This window comes from Lytechinus pictus, chromosome 8, assembly GCF_037042905.1.
Source record: "Lytechinus pictus isolate F3 Inbred chromosome 8, Lp3.0, whole genome shotgun sequence".
NCBI lineage: Eukaryota > Metazoa > Echinodermata > Echinoidea > Temnopleuroida > Toxopneustidae > Lytechinus > Lytechinus pictus.
Window position 1 is genome coordinate 25,145,570 of NC_087252.1, and position 17,371 is coordinate 25,162,940.

The 17,371-nt window shown below is 36.3% G+C and overlaps 1 protein-coding gene across 1 annotated transcript in view; it reads right to left on the reverse strand.

The window, feature by feature from the left end:
- The window catches only part of LOC129266193 (uncharacterized), a 118,002-nt gene that overhangs the window by 80,935 nt on the left and 19,696 nt on the right, over window positions 1-17,371 (reverse strand). Inside the window, exons 13-22 of the mRNA XM_064103842.1 lie at window positions 16,098-16,320; window positions 12,939-13,070; window positions 11,326-11,670; window positions 9,004-9,135; window positions 7,714-7,836; window positions 5,640-5,756; window positions 3,904-4,038; window positions 3,053-3,391; window positions 1,786-1,926; window positions 330-446 (exon numbers count right to left, since the gene is read on the reverse strand). Of these exons, the coding sequence (XP_063959912.1) occupies window positions 330-446; window positions 1,786-1,926; window positions 3,053-3,391; window positions 3,904-4,038; window positions 5,640-5,756; window positions 7,714-7,836; window positions 9,004-9,135; window positions 11,326-11,670; window positions 12,939-13,070; window positions 16,098-16,320 (1,804 nt within the window). The remainder of the gene's footprint in view (window positions 1-329; window positions 447-1,785; window positions 1,927-3,052; window positions 3,392-3,903; window positions 4,039-5,639; window positions 5,757-7,713; window positions 7,837-9,003; window positions 9,136-11,325; window positions 11,671-12,938; window positions 13,071-16,097; window positions 16,321-17,371) is intronic.

Here is a 17,371-nt window from a genome sequence, read left to right on the forward strand (position 1 = left end):
GTCTAAACGAGAATAGTATTATTATTATAATTTACAAACAGAGGAAACTACATGCAAAAGGGGAAACAAATTGCATTGGGGCTCGAGGAGAATTCGCCCCCGAAATGCCCTACAGAAAAAAAAAAAAAAATTCAGCCTTTGGCCGGCTGCGATGAAGTTTTCTCAAAATACAAGTTCAACCTCAATACAGAGCCCCTGAAATTCCCATAGGGTCTAATGTAAACTGTAATACAATGTAGCAAACTTATGCTGATGAGCTCCAAAAGAAACCCAGAAATTTTTGTATGTTTTCCCTGACATATACATTTTGCATCATCATCTTTACTTACAGTTAAACTCATCATCGTGGCCAGGACAGCTTGAGTCGTAGTTGCATCTAAGGTACCCCGGGATGCATATATCCGTGTCTTGGCATCTGTATTCGTCTTGGTGGACACCACATTCTCCTAAAGAAACACGCACAGATTAAAATTGTTGAAAAGCCCTTTTCACAGAAGGATAGCCATCAGTTTTCATGGAGGATTTTACACCATACAAATATAAATAAAGAATATAGGATTTGTATAGCGCACGTATCCACCTTGCTAGGTGCTCAAGGAGCTCCTATATTACCCCGGCTAAGCTAGTCTACCGATTCTGGTGCGCACAGCTTTTTTGAGGAATTACTTCCCGCCGGTACCCATTTACCTCACCTGGGTCGAGTGGAGCACAGTGTGGATAAATTTCTTGCTGAAGGAAAACACGCCATGTCTAGGATTCGAACCCACGACCCTCTGTTTGAAAGGCGAGAGTCAGAACCACTAGACCACGATGCATCCGACACATGGTCGAACCATGGAAGATCAACGAGTCAAACAGTCAAACTAGATGGCTACAACACTTTTGTAAACTTGGAATATGAGAGGACCTTTATGTCATTTTGTGACTTTGGATTCTGAAGCTAATTAATGTGAGGAACTACATGTACAGCCTCTCTGTGGTTGAAGAAATCTCTACTTATTGACATGTGCTTAGAATAGATTACGGAAGTTAGCTTGTGTCAAAATATTCTTCATTTTCACTGAGTGGAATCTGTGCAGTGCCCTTGTAAAGTTTGCCCAGCTTCTTTTGGAACCCAGTTTTGTTCTAAAGTAATGAGCAAATCATTTGTTATGAAGACACATCAAGGGCCCCTTATCATAAAGCTAAGCTACTTTGTGGGGCTGTTTTCTACTACTGAAAATATCATCAACCTGCTCTCCTAGGGCAAGTGAAAATGACATGCAGGCCAGAATTTCTCAATTATCAAGTGAATTGCCCAATCAGGAAAGTGGTTATTTAAAAAAAGAATAAATAAAATGACCCAATATTTTTTTGATAAAATATGGTATGATTATCATAACTATCATCAACACTATCACCAGTATCATCATCATTATCATCAACCATTATCACTATCACCAGTATCATCATCATCACTCATCATCATCATCAATATCATCAACCATTATCAATATCAACAGTATCATCATCATCATCATCAACCATTATCACTATCATCATCATCATCATCATCATCATCATCAACCACCATTATCATCACCACCATCATCAATCATCGTCATCATCATCATCATGATCAGCATCATCATCATCACCACCACCACTATCATCACCACCATCATCATCATCACCACCATCATCATCATCACCACCACCATCATCATCATCATCACAATCATGACTTCCCGGTGGGCCTATTTACTACCGTCATCACCTTCGAGCTCGAAAACGGCAAATACTGACCTGGAGCAGGATATGTGCAGTCCATTTCGTCGTCTCCACCCAAGCAATCAAAATACCCGTCACACTGCCACCAGAGGGGAATGCACTCAGAATCATCGACGCATTGATAAGCTGTGTCCGGACACGCAGGATGAACATGACCTGAGCAAACAGTTGACAATTTCAGATGATTATGACATCACACACACATACTGATTTAACAACCCCTGCTAAAGAATCCCACCTGTCTATATACAATGACTGCAGGTTAGATGATGATATGCTAATTCAGAACCTAACTCTGAAAGGACTGGGCTTTTTGAGATGTATTGAGGACTGGGGGGGGGGGCATGATCTCCACCGCCCTTCACACGATCATAAACTACAAACTAGTATAAAAAACTCTGAAAATAATTATTTTTATTCATTATGAATAAAATATGCAAATTTGTCCATGAAAAACATTATTTGCATATTTAAGACCCATGCAATTTCACTTCAAATTTTCTTCTTTTATGCAGGTCATCTTTGTAATCTAATTTAAAGGTTTCCACAAAGAATACTTGCGAAAGCCAATTTTTTTCCTTATGTATTTCTTTGTTTTTAGAATTTCTTATGTTTTTTTTTCATCTTTTGTTTTTCATTGCTTTTTTCAACGGAAATTATTACAGACCATTTAATGATTAAATTTAACCCTAAATTAACTAAGCAGACCAATTAGAATGAAAAATTATCACCCTTTTATGAATTTCATCTCCCATAGACTTTGTACACAAAGTACAAAAATGAGTCATTTTCGGCATGAAGTAGTCTCGTAAAAGTCATGTGACGACGCGATGCTATACCCGTATGTCGCGAATTGGGTCTCAAAAGTTGCGCGAGACTTCAAAGAAAAAAGTCATAAAATTTTGCGGCACTATCTTTTTGCCTTTCGGAAATATCATGCAGAGCGTTGTGGGTGTGGGGCCATCATGGCCCCCCCCCCAGACTTTTAGGGTTAATACATAAATACTGCCATAGTTTTGATACCAAGACGCATTGCAGGTACTTTCCTCTAAAAAAACTATCTATTTTCTTGATACAAATAAACTAATGGGGTAATCTATTCACTATTTTATCTAATTAGCCTCTAAAAGGGATACTTTAAGTATGAGTATGAGAACTTTGAGAAACCACACATAATGTTGGTCAGGTCGTGCTACCTTCAATTAATCCCTTGCCAAATGGAACCAGGATATACCTGTACAAAGTCTATGGGAATGACATAATTCAGTGGGTTAATACATACCAGCATGCACTGCCTTCATAGACAGAAAGAAGCCCCGGGTTCCGACGTAAGCTCCACTGTAATACTGCACCGAGATTGTGTTATCGTGGGAGAGAAGGATTTCGGGATTGAAAGCGTGAAAATAGTGGGCCCATTCGTTGGAGTGGTTACCCACCATATGACCATCGGAGAAGACAATGAAGGACTGAACGCCAAGGTCATAATCAAGGAAGTCAAAGTGGATCAGAGCGCCCTTGGGGGCGGCGATATGCCAGAGTTGGTAGATGGCCGGGTCGGCCGACTGCGGCCAGTTCTGGGAAGTGACGTTGACTTTCTCACCCATCGCCAATGTGATGTTGGCTGTAATAGTGATTAAAATAATAAGAATAAATAATAAATCATCAGAATTTCTCGATTTCAACAAGACCTAAAGGAATAAAAACAAACATAACCTGGATAGTTCAGTTTTTTGTGATATTTCACATCAATTAAAATCATCTTCCTACTTCTTTTAAAAAGATAATTTCTCATGTGAAATGCTCATTACAAGATTAGTAATTAGCAATTGTTACGCTAGTCATTTATAGTAATTGCTGACAAAGAGTACATTAATGAATCTCACATACAGGTACTCTCTAATGTTAAGTTGTAGATCAGACCTAGATATATCTTACAAATTCTTACAGCTCAAAAATGCAATTAAACAAGCAATTTAAAGCAGGATAATAAACTTGGAGAATAAAAGGGGGATGACAACACAGAATCTTGTATTCTTTGTGATAACGCATAATTCACAAAATTATTCTTTGCAATTTTTTTTTAAATATTCTTTTTTTTTACCATTTCATCCCCATCTAAAAGTCAAATCTTACTTGGTTCAGTATCAAAATGACACAGCATCTCGTCGTCACCTCCAAAGCAGTCATAGTAGTAATCACAGAGGAAATAGAGAGGGATACACTTGCCATCGTAAGCACATTGGTAGTGGTCCAACTCGTTGCAAAATCCTGACAGAGATAGAGGGAGGAATAAGATTGAAAACAATATATGTATATATTGATGGGTCTATTACCGTATCGCCATGATTTCATTTTTATACTAGATGGATACAGATGCTGAAGAGGGAACCTAATCATGGGGAGAAGGGGGGGGGGGGGGTGGTGGGCGTGGGTTAGATTAAAAAAAATATGGCCCCTTGACTTTCGGCACGAGTGTCAACGATCACACATAAAGTAAGCTGAAAAAAGCTGAAACGTGTTGATAAATGCTAAAATTGAAAGAGCTCCCAGAACTATTGTACAGATGGAAAAGCTGATGGAAAAGCTGAAATCAAGCTGAAAATCAAAAGCAAAAATGGGTGAAAGCAGTGAAAAATGTGAACTCTCACACTTTTAGTCATGCAATTTTGAAAGGGAAAGGTAATATCCGATTTCATAATTTTGCATTTTTGTGGTGACTGAACATTTTGTTGGCAATTATCCAAACTGTTGTATTGGTGATACAACAGTGCAGGAATTTATTACAGAAAAAATAATGTTTTCATTTTATTGTCAATGCTTGAAAAAAAAAAAAAAAAAAATATGTTCGTCGAAAACTACATGACAGGAATGAGTATGAACAGCTTCCAAATTTCATATATTTATCCTCAATCTAAAGTCAAGAATTTGAGGAGAAATCAAAAGAGAGCTGCATGCTTATTTATTTAGGTTGAAGCATTCTTCTTAATATCCTCTTTTCGAAAAGACAACAGGATACAATATCTCTGGCCACACATTCAATAAATTACTTGTATCTCATATTTGCAGACCTGCCAACCTTATAAAACCAAAAAAAGTATTCTAATAATGGGAAAAAAGTATTTTTGACAAAAAAGAGTATTTTTAAAAATTTGTCTCAACGTTACAATCGCCAACCTGTTGTAGTGAGATCGGTGAGGAAACATGTGAAATGACTCTACTTGAAAACTTGATAATTCACCCTTTTAAACATGTGCTCGCAGGCAAGAATTTACTTGTTCTTTTCATGCAACAAGTGACTGGCCCAACAGTGTTTTTTACCAGTCTGGGATTGTCCGACCGGCGCTAGTGTCACGCGCTGTGTATAATACATACTCCTTGATCAGAAAAAAAAAGAAGTAACGAATCATACAAAAAAGTATTGGTGTATTTATAGCAAAAAAGAGGAACAAATACTCTAAAAAGGGAACGGTTGGCATGTCTGTATTTGCGTGCAAAATTAATACAAGCAGATGGGACATGTACATGTAAGAAGAGAGGGGAGAGAAAATGAAAGAAAAAAAAAAGTACAGATGAACAGAGAGAAAGTAACTCTATTTTATTTTATTTAAGAGCTTTTAGCTTTTCTCATGAATGGTTTGAAAATATTGCTCCAACCTACATGCACTTAACAGAATACCATACTGCCATCCTTCCATTGCTGTCATATCAAGCACAAAACATTAGTCTTTTCAACTACATTGTATGTGTGAAGTGATTTAAAAGGACCAAGTATTAATATCATTATCATCATTATTACTACTATTATTGCTATTATTATTTCATCAATATTTTACATTATCATAACTATTATCATTATTATTATAACTTGCCACATTCTTCCGGTGACTCGTCTGAACCATCCGAGCATTGGTAAAAGTAATCACATCTCAAATTATCAGGGATACAAAGACCATCGTTGCATCTGAATTGTTGATCACTGCACTCTCCTAGAAAAAATATATCAGAAATTATAATATGCCGATTTTATAAAACGTAGTTACTTTATGGATTTACTCTAGTGCGCCCGATCATATTATTATCCCAGCTGCACCTTAAAGGTCAAGTCACCCCCAGGAAAATGCTGACTTGAATAAATAGAGAAAAATCAAACTAGCATAGTGCCGAAAATTTCATCAAAATCGGATGTAAAATAAGAAAGTTATGACATTTTTAAAGTTTCGCTTAATTTCACAAAACAGTGATATGCACAACTAGGTGAGTCAGTCGTTGATGCCCTCACTCACTATTTCTTTTGTTTTTTATTATTTGAATTATACAATATTTCTTTTTTTTATAGGTAGGAAGTAATTCCTTAAAAAGCTGTGTGCGCTATGAACACCTAGCTTAGCCGGGTAATATAGGAGCGCCTGAGCACCTAACAAGGTGGATATGTGCGCAATATAAATACCCTATATTATTATTATTATTATTATTATTATAGATTTTACAATAAGGACCAACTTGACTGCATCAATATATAGTATAAAACAATGCTAATTCCACATGTTCAGGGAGGAATTAATCATTGTATCACTTGACAATGATGAGAAAATTCGAATATTTCATATTTCAAATAATAAAATACAAAAGAAATAGTGAGTGGATGACATCATAGTTTCCTCATTTGCATACCAGCCAGGATGTGCATATAACTGTTTTGTGAAATTAAGCCAAACTTTAAAATGTCATAACTTTCTTATTTTACATCCGATTTTGATGGAATTTTCAGTGTTATGCTTGTTGGATTTTTCTCTTTTTATTCAAATCAACTTTGTGTTGGAATGGACTTGTCCTTTAAGAAAAAATATTTATCTATAAGCATTATTATAAAAAAAAACTTAACTTATCATACAGACTAGTTGGTAGTAGACCATGTGGATATTAGGCAAAATGGGTAAAGTCTCTTTGGAAATGAGACAAAATGGACTCATTGGTAATCAAACCTAATGCTTAGCAGACAAACTGGTTGTAGTCGTAGGTTTGTATCCCACCGCTGCCACCACGACATTAAGTAACATAGGAGATGGGGAAACCCGTTACAGAAATAACACTTTTATTACACTATTTTTGGGCAAAACCTCATTTATAGTGCGCGACCATCGTAAAAGGGGCGATTAAGACATCTACCCTCGCCGAGGGCGAAATTTCACAAAACAAATCAGATATAATAACTGGTGAAGATCATGTGGGATGACACCATACTGCAAGAAGAAAAAGCAAAATCGACCAAACCAGGGCCCTGTCCACGGATGATTATTCTACTGGGGGTGCTGAGCATTGTCACAGCACCCCAAGTAACAATAGATAATCCTCCGTGGCCTGGGGATGTTTCATTTAGATTTAAGTATGATTTAGGTCGCACTCAAATGCCGACGCGTGCATGATATGCAACACACGCAATCTAATTGGATCAATACGCAGTAGTGTGCGTCCTCTCGGCATGATCTGGCCAATACTGCCATGCCTTTTATACCACGTGCACCTAGACATTTAAGTGCGACTCTAAGTCATATTTAAATCTTTTTAAAACACCCCCCAGGTCCATGGACCAAACCAGTGGCGTAACGAGAAGGGGCCAAACATGGCGTATCGTGCAAGATTTTTTGTAAAGTAGACCTTTTCAATACAAATATATCAGTTTACCAAAGATTTTAATAAATATTCACAAAAATAATACCTTATGTCACCCCTTCCCTTCTTCCTTTTTTTCTTGTTCCTGAATTTTTTTTAGGTCAATGCCCCTAACCAACATCAGTACGCAAGGGGACCACGTAACAGAAGGCTTAGCAATGATTGTAGACACATTTTTCTATGATTGATTCCATTGACTACAATGTACAAGTAATCATGAAAATCAAGCGTATGATTAATCGCTATGCTTTGTGTTACGGTACCCAGCCTTACCTTCAACTTGGCAGCCTATTTCATCTTCTCCTTCTGAGCACTGCTCTAGGCCGTTACACTGGGAATGCTCAGGAAGGCATTCACCGTTCTTACATTCAAACTGGTACTCTCTGCAGTTTGAAGCTGCACATAAGAAACAGGTATTGAAAGACGTACAGAGAGAGAGAGAGAGAGAATTAGATAGATAGAAAATAAGAGAAATGGAAAGACAAAAAATAGAGAGATGGTGACATAGAAGGAGATACAGATCGACGAGACAGAGAAGGAGATAAAAGTTAACCCTAATTCTCCCGGGGGGGGGGGCCATAATGGCCCCCCCCCCTCGACAATTTTCGCGATATATCTGCTGCGCAAAATTTTTTGACCTCGCCGCTCACTGACTTCTTCATTTCAAGTCTCGCGCAAATTTTGAGACCAAATTTGTGATGCCCAGGTACGCGGTTACGACATTACGCAACATTATGTAAGTGCATGTCAGACAATTGCTCATAAACGTGATTTCATGTACAAATCCAATGCAGATTGTGTATTAGCCAAAATTCATAAATGTATCTTTATTTCTACTTTTACTGATAAAACTTAATTAATTTTGCCTTGTTTATGATCAGAATTAAGTCTGGAACGATATCCATTGAAAAAACAATAAAAAAACAAAAAGTAAAAAAACAAAGAAATAAAAAAACCAATAAGATACATAAGAAATCGGACTTGGTACCAGAATTTTTTTCATTCACAATTGTTAGGAATGCTATAAAGAATATTTTCACCAAAAAATAGCATTCTAGGAGCTTTATTTAGTGAATCAGAGCAAAGAGTATGATTTCATGAATAAATTAGCATAATTCATAAAAATAAAAATATATGAATTCAGTGAAATTTACCAATACAACTGCGTAGATTACGTCATTCTCTACCATCATGCAAATTTTCGTTGTGATCACGCAATCCGCGGCTGAGATCTCAAGGGGGGCCATAATGGCCCCCCCCCCCCCCCCCGGAATGACAAGAATAAAAATACCCCGGGAGATTTAGGGTTAAGGGTTAAGCTAACATCACAGTAATCTTATGTTCTGGTAGTAATCAGTAATAACCAGTTATCAGTGTGATTTAAACCTTAGAATATCTTTACAGGGTCATTATAGAAATATACTTTTGCAATTCAAAAGTCCATGTCTCGATCATTCTTAGGGACTAAATTCATCAACTGTACCCAAAATCCTTTGATATAAATATTCATAAAAAATTGGTAGGTGGGATGAAACTAAAGAAATAAAGGATAAATCAACTTACAACATCCATGTTCATCTTCTCCGTTGGAAGGACAGTCCCGATGACCATCACATCGATAGCTTAGTGGAATACAGTACAGTCCATCGTGACATGCCCATTGGCTTGAATCACAGACCACTTGGGGAGGAATGACTACGGGATTGAAAGAGAGAAAAAGAAAATGGGTGCGATAAATACACTATTTTAACACTAGAGCAACTCCACTTAATCTTTGCCCGCTTTATTCGACTAGGGTCACCTACATCAGACTGCCAACTTTGACTCCAGTCACATTCTATTCACAGTATACACAGAGTGCATTAGGTTAGTTGTTCATACACACACGCACAATAGAGTTGTCTGCATTGCATCGTACTGTATACACACACCCAAAGATTTTCTTTACAATAAACCAATCACAAGCTTATGTGAGCTGGTTTAGCAGAGTCCATGCAGGATCCCTCTTAAAGTTGCACCTTGAAATTAATGTGGCACAGGAGTGATTCTGTCTGTACGTGGCAAGCAAAGAGTTAAGTAGGAACATCTACCCCCACCCTTAAAGGGGAATGAAACCCTAGGAACAAGTGGGCTTGTGTGGAAAGAGAAAAATCAAAGAATAAGATCAAAGAAATTTTGACAAAAATCAGACAAATAATGAGAAAGTTATGAGCATTTGAATAATGCGATCATTATGCTATGGAGATCCTCTCATTGGCAATTCGACAGATATGTGTGATGTCATATGTGAACAACTTTCCCTTTGATGGACTATAAAATAACCCCAAAATGTCTCTTTTTGCTCTTTCTTATGGTGATACAAACTCTTTATCCATAATATCTTCTTCGAAAATCTGTATACAAGCCCTCCTATAGAAAGAATTAATGATCTCCTGATAGATGTGATAAAAGAGGCATTTCAAGTGAAATATATATAAAAGCAATAAGAAAGTTGTTCACATGTGATATCACACATCTTTGTCGCATTGCCAATAGGAGGATCTACATTACAATAATGATCTAAACTCTAAATGCTCATAACTCTCTTACAGTAATATTCATTCAATTTTTCTCAAACTTTCCTTGATCTGTTTCTTTGATTTTTCTGTTTTCACACAAGCTTTCTTGTTCCAAAGGTTTCATTTTCGAGACCTTCTTGGGATGATTGTTTTTGTCCTATTTTCCGGTTCATATGAAAATTTGTAATGATTTCAAAAAAAGGAATGTAAAGTGTAGCACGAATGGAGAAGAAAGGGGGCCATGATTTTAATAAAGAACTTATTTTAAGAATAAGCCCACTTTAGACAATTAATGAAAAAGAAGATTTATCTATTGCTTTCTTTAGCTAACGCAGCAATAAACAGCCCAAAACGCACAGGATGTGAGCCAGGCTTTAATTGGAACTCCCCATAACTCAACTTTTCAAAAGTATGTGCCACATCTTTTAGCAATAATCCCAATATAAAAGTACTATAACTCGTATTCTGAAGTCAGGTTTATATAACTTAGGGCACGGTCTAACTCTGTGCTAAATTATGGGGAGCCAAAATAAAAAATTATGTTTATATTCTATATTTCTCATTTTGATTCCTTTTGCTTCCATAATAAGGAAAAAAAATACCTCAAATATAGTTATCATTTCCAGACAATTATGAATAATTTTAGTGTCAAATGAGTGAATGAATTGGATGTGTACTTTGAGGGATTCGTGCCCATATTGGCTGTCCATCCCAGGGGGAGGCAGTCAAAGGTATTGCTGTACACATGTGTGACCAAAATAATCCAAACACCCTCAAAATTAGTTTTTTTTCTGTGTGCAAAATAACCCCCTAAACAAGTTTTTTGTGGGCTTTATTTACGCATTTTGGCCCCTAAACAAGTTGTTGCAAGAATACGACCCCTAAACAAGTTTTTTCTACTTGCTAACAATAAGCTTGAATAGACAAAACTATATTCATGGGGGGAAAAAAACATACCCTAAACACGTTTGGCTATTCTTTAAAAAAAAAAGCTTTGGAAAAAAACACCCTAAAAACGTTTGACCCCGCGATTGACCATTTATCTTGTCTTTTTTATACCTTTAACGAGTGCACGCACTGCCCGCGTTTAAAACTGAAAAAACACCACTTTAAACATGTTTTTTTTTTATTGGTCATGCATGTGAACAGCAATATATTTGACATGACCACCCCAGGCTCTCCATACTTAACCCCCACAACTTTAAACCAGGGTTTAATTTAAATGATAAGCCGCTTGCAGGATTCCTGCAGGATAGACATGCTCTGACTTTTGACAAGGTGCCTTCAGTCAGGTGTGGGTCTAGTCTAAAGATAGTGATATACTCACGACCAGCAGGGTACGTCGATACGGTGGCAAAGAATCCTGGAGCGTCTGTGAAACCAGAATAGAAGTCGGCCCATACGCGGTCTGACGGTGCGTATACGGTAGTAGGAGGCACTCTCGTGTGGAACACATCAAACCCCGACGAAATATCGTAATAATCGTGCCCCGTTCCAAAAATGAGAGAGGCACCTTCGGCGAGGTCGAAGAGCGTGAACTCAAACTTGATGTGCTTGCTAGGGTCGGGGGATGAGAAGGTGTAGGGGAAGAACGTGCTGTTGCCGGGATAGTTTGCAGGATAGAGAGGGGACGTGAACGTATGAGAAGTATCCACTAAGACATCTTGGTGAACTGGAAATTGAGAAAAAATACAAAAATTAGGGTAGGAATTTACACAATATATTTCAACAGACCTGCCTATTAGTCTCATGCACTACAAAGACTCCCACATTGGGGACTCTAGCTTGTTCATCCAAGCAAACCTTTCTCATGCATGTTCCACAGCCTATCCCAATATATATATTATGCATAATGCCTGTAACCTTGTGCCCAATCACAGAAAATCTTGTGCATACACTGTAGCTGTACTTGACATCTCTATTTGAGTTGAAAAAAGCCAAATTTGCAAGAAAGAAACGTCAGAATATCTTACATTTTCTGACTTTTTCGACAACAAAATCTTTCATAGGACTGTAAGTCAAGTTTGAAGTCGAGGCCTCAAACCGTTTTATTAATCAGAAGAACAGGATATTTGTGTATATATAAAGGACAACTGAAACATTTGACCGGTGAATTTGTAACCCCCATTGCCCAAATAAATCTTTCTTTTTGCATTTCTGTATGCATATTTACATGACCCAAATTTTAAGTTGATCCATTAAATTATTCTTTAGTTATTACAAAATCAAGGGGACAGACTGACCAGGAACCTGAAAACATAAATGCTTCTGGCATATAACATAGCTGACACAGTTAAAGGTATTGTGTAACTTTGTGAGCAGCCGATTTAAAAAATTCTCAAACCAAGATGAAACATGTGTACAAGTGCATGTATTAGAACTAATAAACCCTGAAAACAACCATTATTGAGAATGAAAAGCTAAAACTACAAGGCAAACCCCGATTTTGTAAATAGGCGTCTTATAGATGCCTAAATAGTACACATAAGTGTATGGGATGAGATTAAGATGGTGTTTTCGGTCACATTATATTTCAATTTTTGAAGCACTAAATAATTATTTTCGAACGCAATTTTTTCTGGGCTTCATTTTTGTAACATATCACAGACACAGGTGACAAGTGTGACCTTCTAGCTCAGAATTTTTAAAAGTCAAACCAATGTTAACCAATCACTTTAAGCCCAATGTGTTTATATAGTCCCATACATGTATAAATTTGTGTGCAAAAGGCTCTCACCTGGCAAACTTCTAACAAGTCATTAGCATAATTCTTGATTTCAACAACTCACGGCATAGACATAATCCAAGGTGAATTATACACTACCTTTCCTTGTCACTCCAAGAGTGATTTACTTCAAAGTCATACTCAAGACCAGATAATAACTTTCTTTCTTTTTTTTTAAATCAAGAACCAGCCCCAAAACCTAAAACATCTCTTACCAATGGAAGGGTGTTCTGGGCAATTCAGTTCATCCGTGTATCCCGGATTGCAATCAGCAATAAAGTCACATAAGTAATATGAAGGTATGCAAGAGCCGTCTGGACATTCAAACTCGTTTTCACTGCATTCATCTACAATTAGGAAGACAAGTAAATGAATCGTGCTTGCACAATTGTTGGATTTGGCCATTTGCAATTGTTTTCAATGCATTCATCTACATTTGAAGAGTTTAGTTGCAAAAGGGGTTAGGTCCACTTTGGACCATTCCGAGAAAAACCATGATTTTTATTCTCACTTATTGCAATATTCTTATGAGAAACTAAATTGTCATGATGTACTACCCTATCATGTGAACATAAAATTGGGTATAAAAGAAATCTACCTGTCTTCAATTTTTTTCTATATATTTAACAAAAAATTATCATTGTGGATCTAACCCCTTTTGCAAGCAAACTGAAATGAATCTAATCTCTTTTGATTAAAAAAATGATTTTTCTTTGCCACTTTCATTCACGTTTTCTTTTTAATTCAAATTTTTTTTTGTATCATCAGAGTGACTAAAAATTTAGAGGTTTAGAGACAGAAAACAATAAAATTTATGAAAAATGGACCTAAACCCTTTTGACAAATGAATTCTTCAGAAGAGTTTGGTTGCAAAAGGGATTAGGTCACTCCAAGAAAATAATTTTTTAAATTCTCCCTTATTGCAATATTCTTATGCGAAACTGAATTTTCATGATACCCTACCATGAGAACATAAAATTGGGTATAAAAGAAATCTACCTGTCTTCAAATTTTTTAAGATATTCTTTTCCAAAAAAAAATTATGTGTAGCTATCCCCTTTTGCAACTAAACTGAAATGGACCTAACTTTTTTTGAAAAAAGTGATTTTCATTTTAGTTAACTTTTTAATAGGAATTTTAACTTTTCTTTGGTATCATATTATAGAGCTACTAAAAATCTATACATTGAGACATACAAATCAAATTTGATGAAAAATGGACCTAACCCCTTTTGCAAGTGAGCTCTTCATTTTTGAAGACAATTAAAGGCATATTAAGAATTTCGTTTCCAGGGGCCCCTTGCATAAAAGTTACGATGTAACTTTACCATGCAATTTATTGTAACTTGCATGGAATCCTTGATTCTGATTGGCCGCTGATCAGTGTTACCATGATAGTAGTTACCGTTGGAAGAAAAAGTTGACATAATAGTAACATTCATGCAAAGGGGCCCAGAATTAACATGGATTGAGCTAAAAAAAAAATTGCAATAAGAGTGCAGTGTGCACAGGTACCGGTATTATAAAATGCACAATTTAAAGGCTTATAAAATCACTCAAAAGTCAATGAGAATTCCATAATTGATCAAAAATGAATAAGCCATCTTGGCATTGGGACTATTTTCAGTGCACTGATCTATATTCACAAAGACAAAATCATTAGAACGGCAATAGGTTTATGTAATTGGTCAATAATGCATGAGCAAGCTGGCCATTCAAACATGTTTTCAATGCATTCACCTATATTTGGATAGAAAACTTAAGGAATAGAAAACTGCAATTTGAATATCAAAGAGGTAATTGGTGTATTTAGCCATCAGGGAATTCAAACTCATTTTCATTTCAATTGACTATATTTGGAAAATAATGTAAGGAATACTAAAATTTATTACAATATAAAATGAGGATACATTCTGGGCATTCAAATTCATTCTTGATTCATTCACCTAATTTTGGAAGACGAGTTAAGGCATAATGAAGTAATCTGAATAATCATCCTAATTTCAAATGATAATCAAAAGCAAAATGATTGATCAACAAGGGTTATATATGATACTGGTCAATAATTTGACTATTTCACGCATTCACCTAATTTCAGAAAAAGACAAGTAAAGGCAAATGAAGTTATCTGAATATCAATGAGTCTTATATAGTTTGTTAAGAATGCATGATCCATTTGATGCATTCATCCTCATTTCAAATGATAATTTAATGCAAAATCATTGATCAACAAGGGTTATATATATAACTGGTCAATAATTTGACTATTTCATGCATTCACCTAATTTTGGAAAAAAGACGAGTAAAGGTATATGAAGTCATCTGAACATCAATGAGTGTTTGTTAAGAATGCATGATCCATTTGATGCATTCATCCTCATTTCAAATGAAGGCAAATTCATTGATCAACAAGGTTTCTATATAACTGGTCAATAATTTGACTATTTCATGCTTTAGGATGATATTCAATGAGTGTGCACGACACACTGCTATGTAAATAGATAGGTGATGAGAATTATGCATACTTGATACATGCTTTAAAAAGTCATGAAATTTCTTAGGAATCATTTCTACACAAAATTAAATTGCTTTTAAAGTGTATTGTTGTATAAATTCAGCAGTTTCAGGGAATGGAATGAACATTGTGTCGGTAATTGGTATGTTTTTGTCTGGTGGAAATGATCCGTCTTATTAATCACATTTGAAGGGAACATAATTTTTTAAAAGATTGCTCTGGTGTGTGTTAGCCAGTACCAAATTACGATTGGCGGGCAATATAAATACAAAATAGTTTGGGGAAGATAAAAGCTTAGAAGACATATTATTCCGATGTGTTTTATTTCCACTTTGTTCTCAATATCATTTAAGAATCCCTTAAGGCGACTGTACACCGTACGATTGGTCTGTGACCCGATTTCAGAATAAAATGTAGTAGAATTTGATACTAACATTGAGACTTTGAATATCTTACTGTGTAATGTTCTAAATCATTGTACAAATACCTATATGTTCAAATCTGTGACTATGCTATCATCCTTCTTAGAATAAAAGCAATTTAATATCTAGTCGTAATGACGTCATAGCAGTTGTACGACTGGCTACGATTTGAAACTAATTTGGCCTTTACTCCGAAATAAAGGCTTGCAATCTTTCAAAATGGTTATATTAGTATTCTTTTAATTAATTCAAACCCCAAAGAAAATGAGCAATATGCAATTGTTCCAAAATCGGATCGCGAACAGTCGTAAGGTGTGCGGTGGCCTTATTCACCAGGGTGCGATTGAATTAAGGCAAATGATATGTATTATTGGAACAGAATGTGGCAACACCAGACCACGTATGAATAATAAGTACATGTATCAACAAAACACTTACTTGTTGACGTCGCCGACGCATATAGCTTGTTGAATCCATACGGGCCCCCGTGCAGTTTCACCCATATTGCATGTGAAGGCGATATCACCGATATTGGTGCTACGCTTGGGACTTCAGTAGTATAGTCCAGGTAGAGTAGAGTTGTGTAAAAATTGTCTGGATCGAATCCATCCCCTACCAGTGCGTACCCTCCGACCTCAGTGGAGAAGTCATAAACATTGATCTGGGTGGCAAGAACGGTATCAACGTATAAGTAATATTTACGTTAGTGCATCATGAACACCATCGTTCACCCATTAACTGGTACAGCAAAATATCAACGCATTTCACCAATTCTCCAAAAGCTACTTTGGTTACCAATCCGGAAGCGTATAGAATTTAAAATACTTCTTCTCACTTGGAAAGTGTTAAACGGTATGGCACCAAATTATTCACAAGACCTTGTCGTGCCTTGTACACCAGCTGGCAGGCCTCCCCAAATTCTATATTCCTCGATGGTTTGTAAGATATGTGCATATTGAAGGAATGTAATACCAAAATCAGCAAGCTATCTTCTTATAATCATTATTGTAAAAATAGTAATTTTAATCATCATTAAAACTATTATCATCATTATCACATATAATAGATTCATTATCATCAGCATAATAATAATAGGCCTTTATAAAAAATTGCACCATCTATCTAGAAATAATCTATTCCGAGGCGCATTGTTATTATCATTATTACCCCAGCTTTAGCTCAAGCAGCCTTCCAGTGCTCAGTGCATTTCAAGGAATTAATCCTGCTGGGCACCCATTCACCTCACCTGGGTTGAGTGCAGCAGAATGTGGATAAATTTCTTGCTGAAGGAATCATGCCATGGCTGGGATTTGAACCCACGTCCCTCAGATTGAGAGACAAGAGCCGTAACCACTAGACCAGGACGCCCCCATGGAATCATTATTTAACCTTATTTATGGAATTAAAATTCAACCTTAAAACCAGACCTGCCAACCTCTGGGAATGAGAAACTGTATTCTGTGATACAAAAAAATGTATTTTCCCCCCCAAAAGTGTATTTCATAATAAAATGCTTGGCGCACTCGCCCATCACGGCGCTCAAGCTGCATGCAAGCTAAAATGCGCACTGCTCTTGCAGATGAAAAAAAAACCCATTGAAACTTGTGTATATCTCACCCTGGTTTTTACAAAATGATGAAAAAAAAACAAGTTACCTGAAATTACATTGATCTAATAACCATATTTGTGTACGTTTTATGAAATAGAGACAT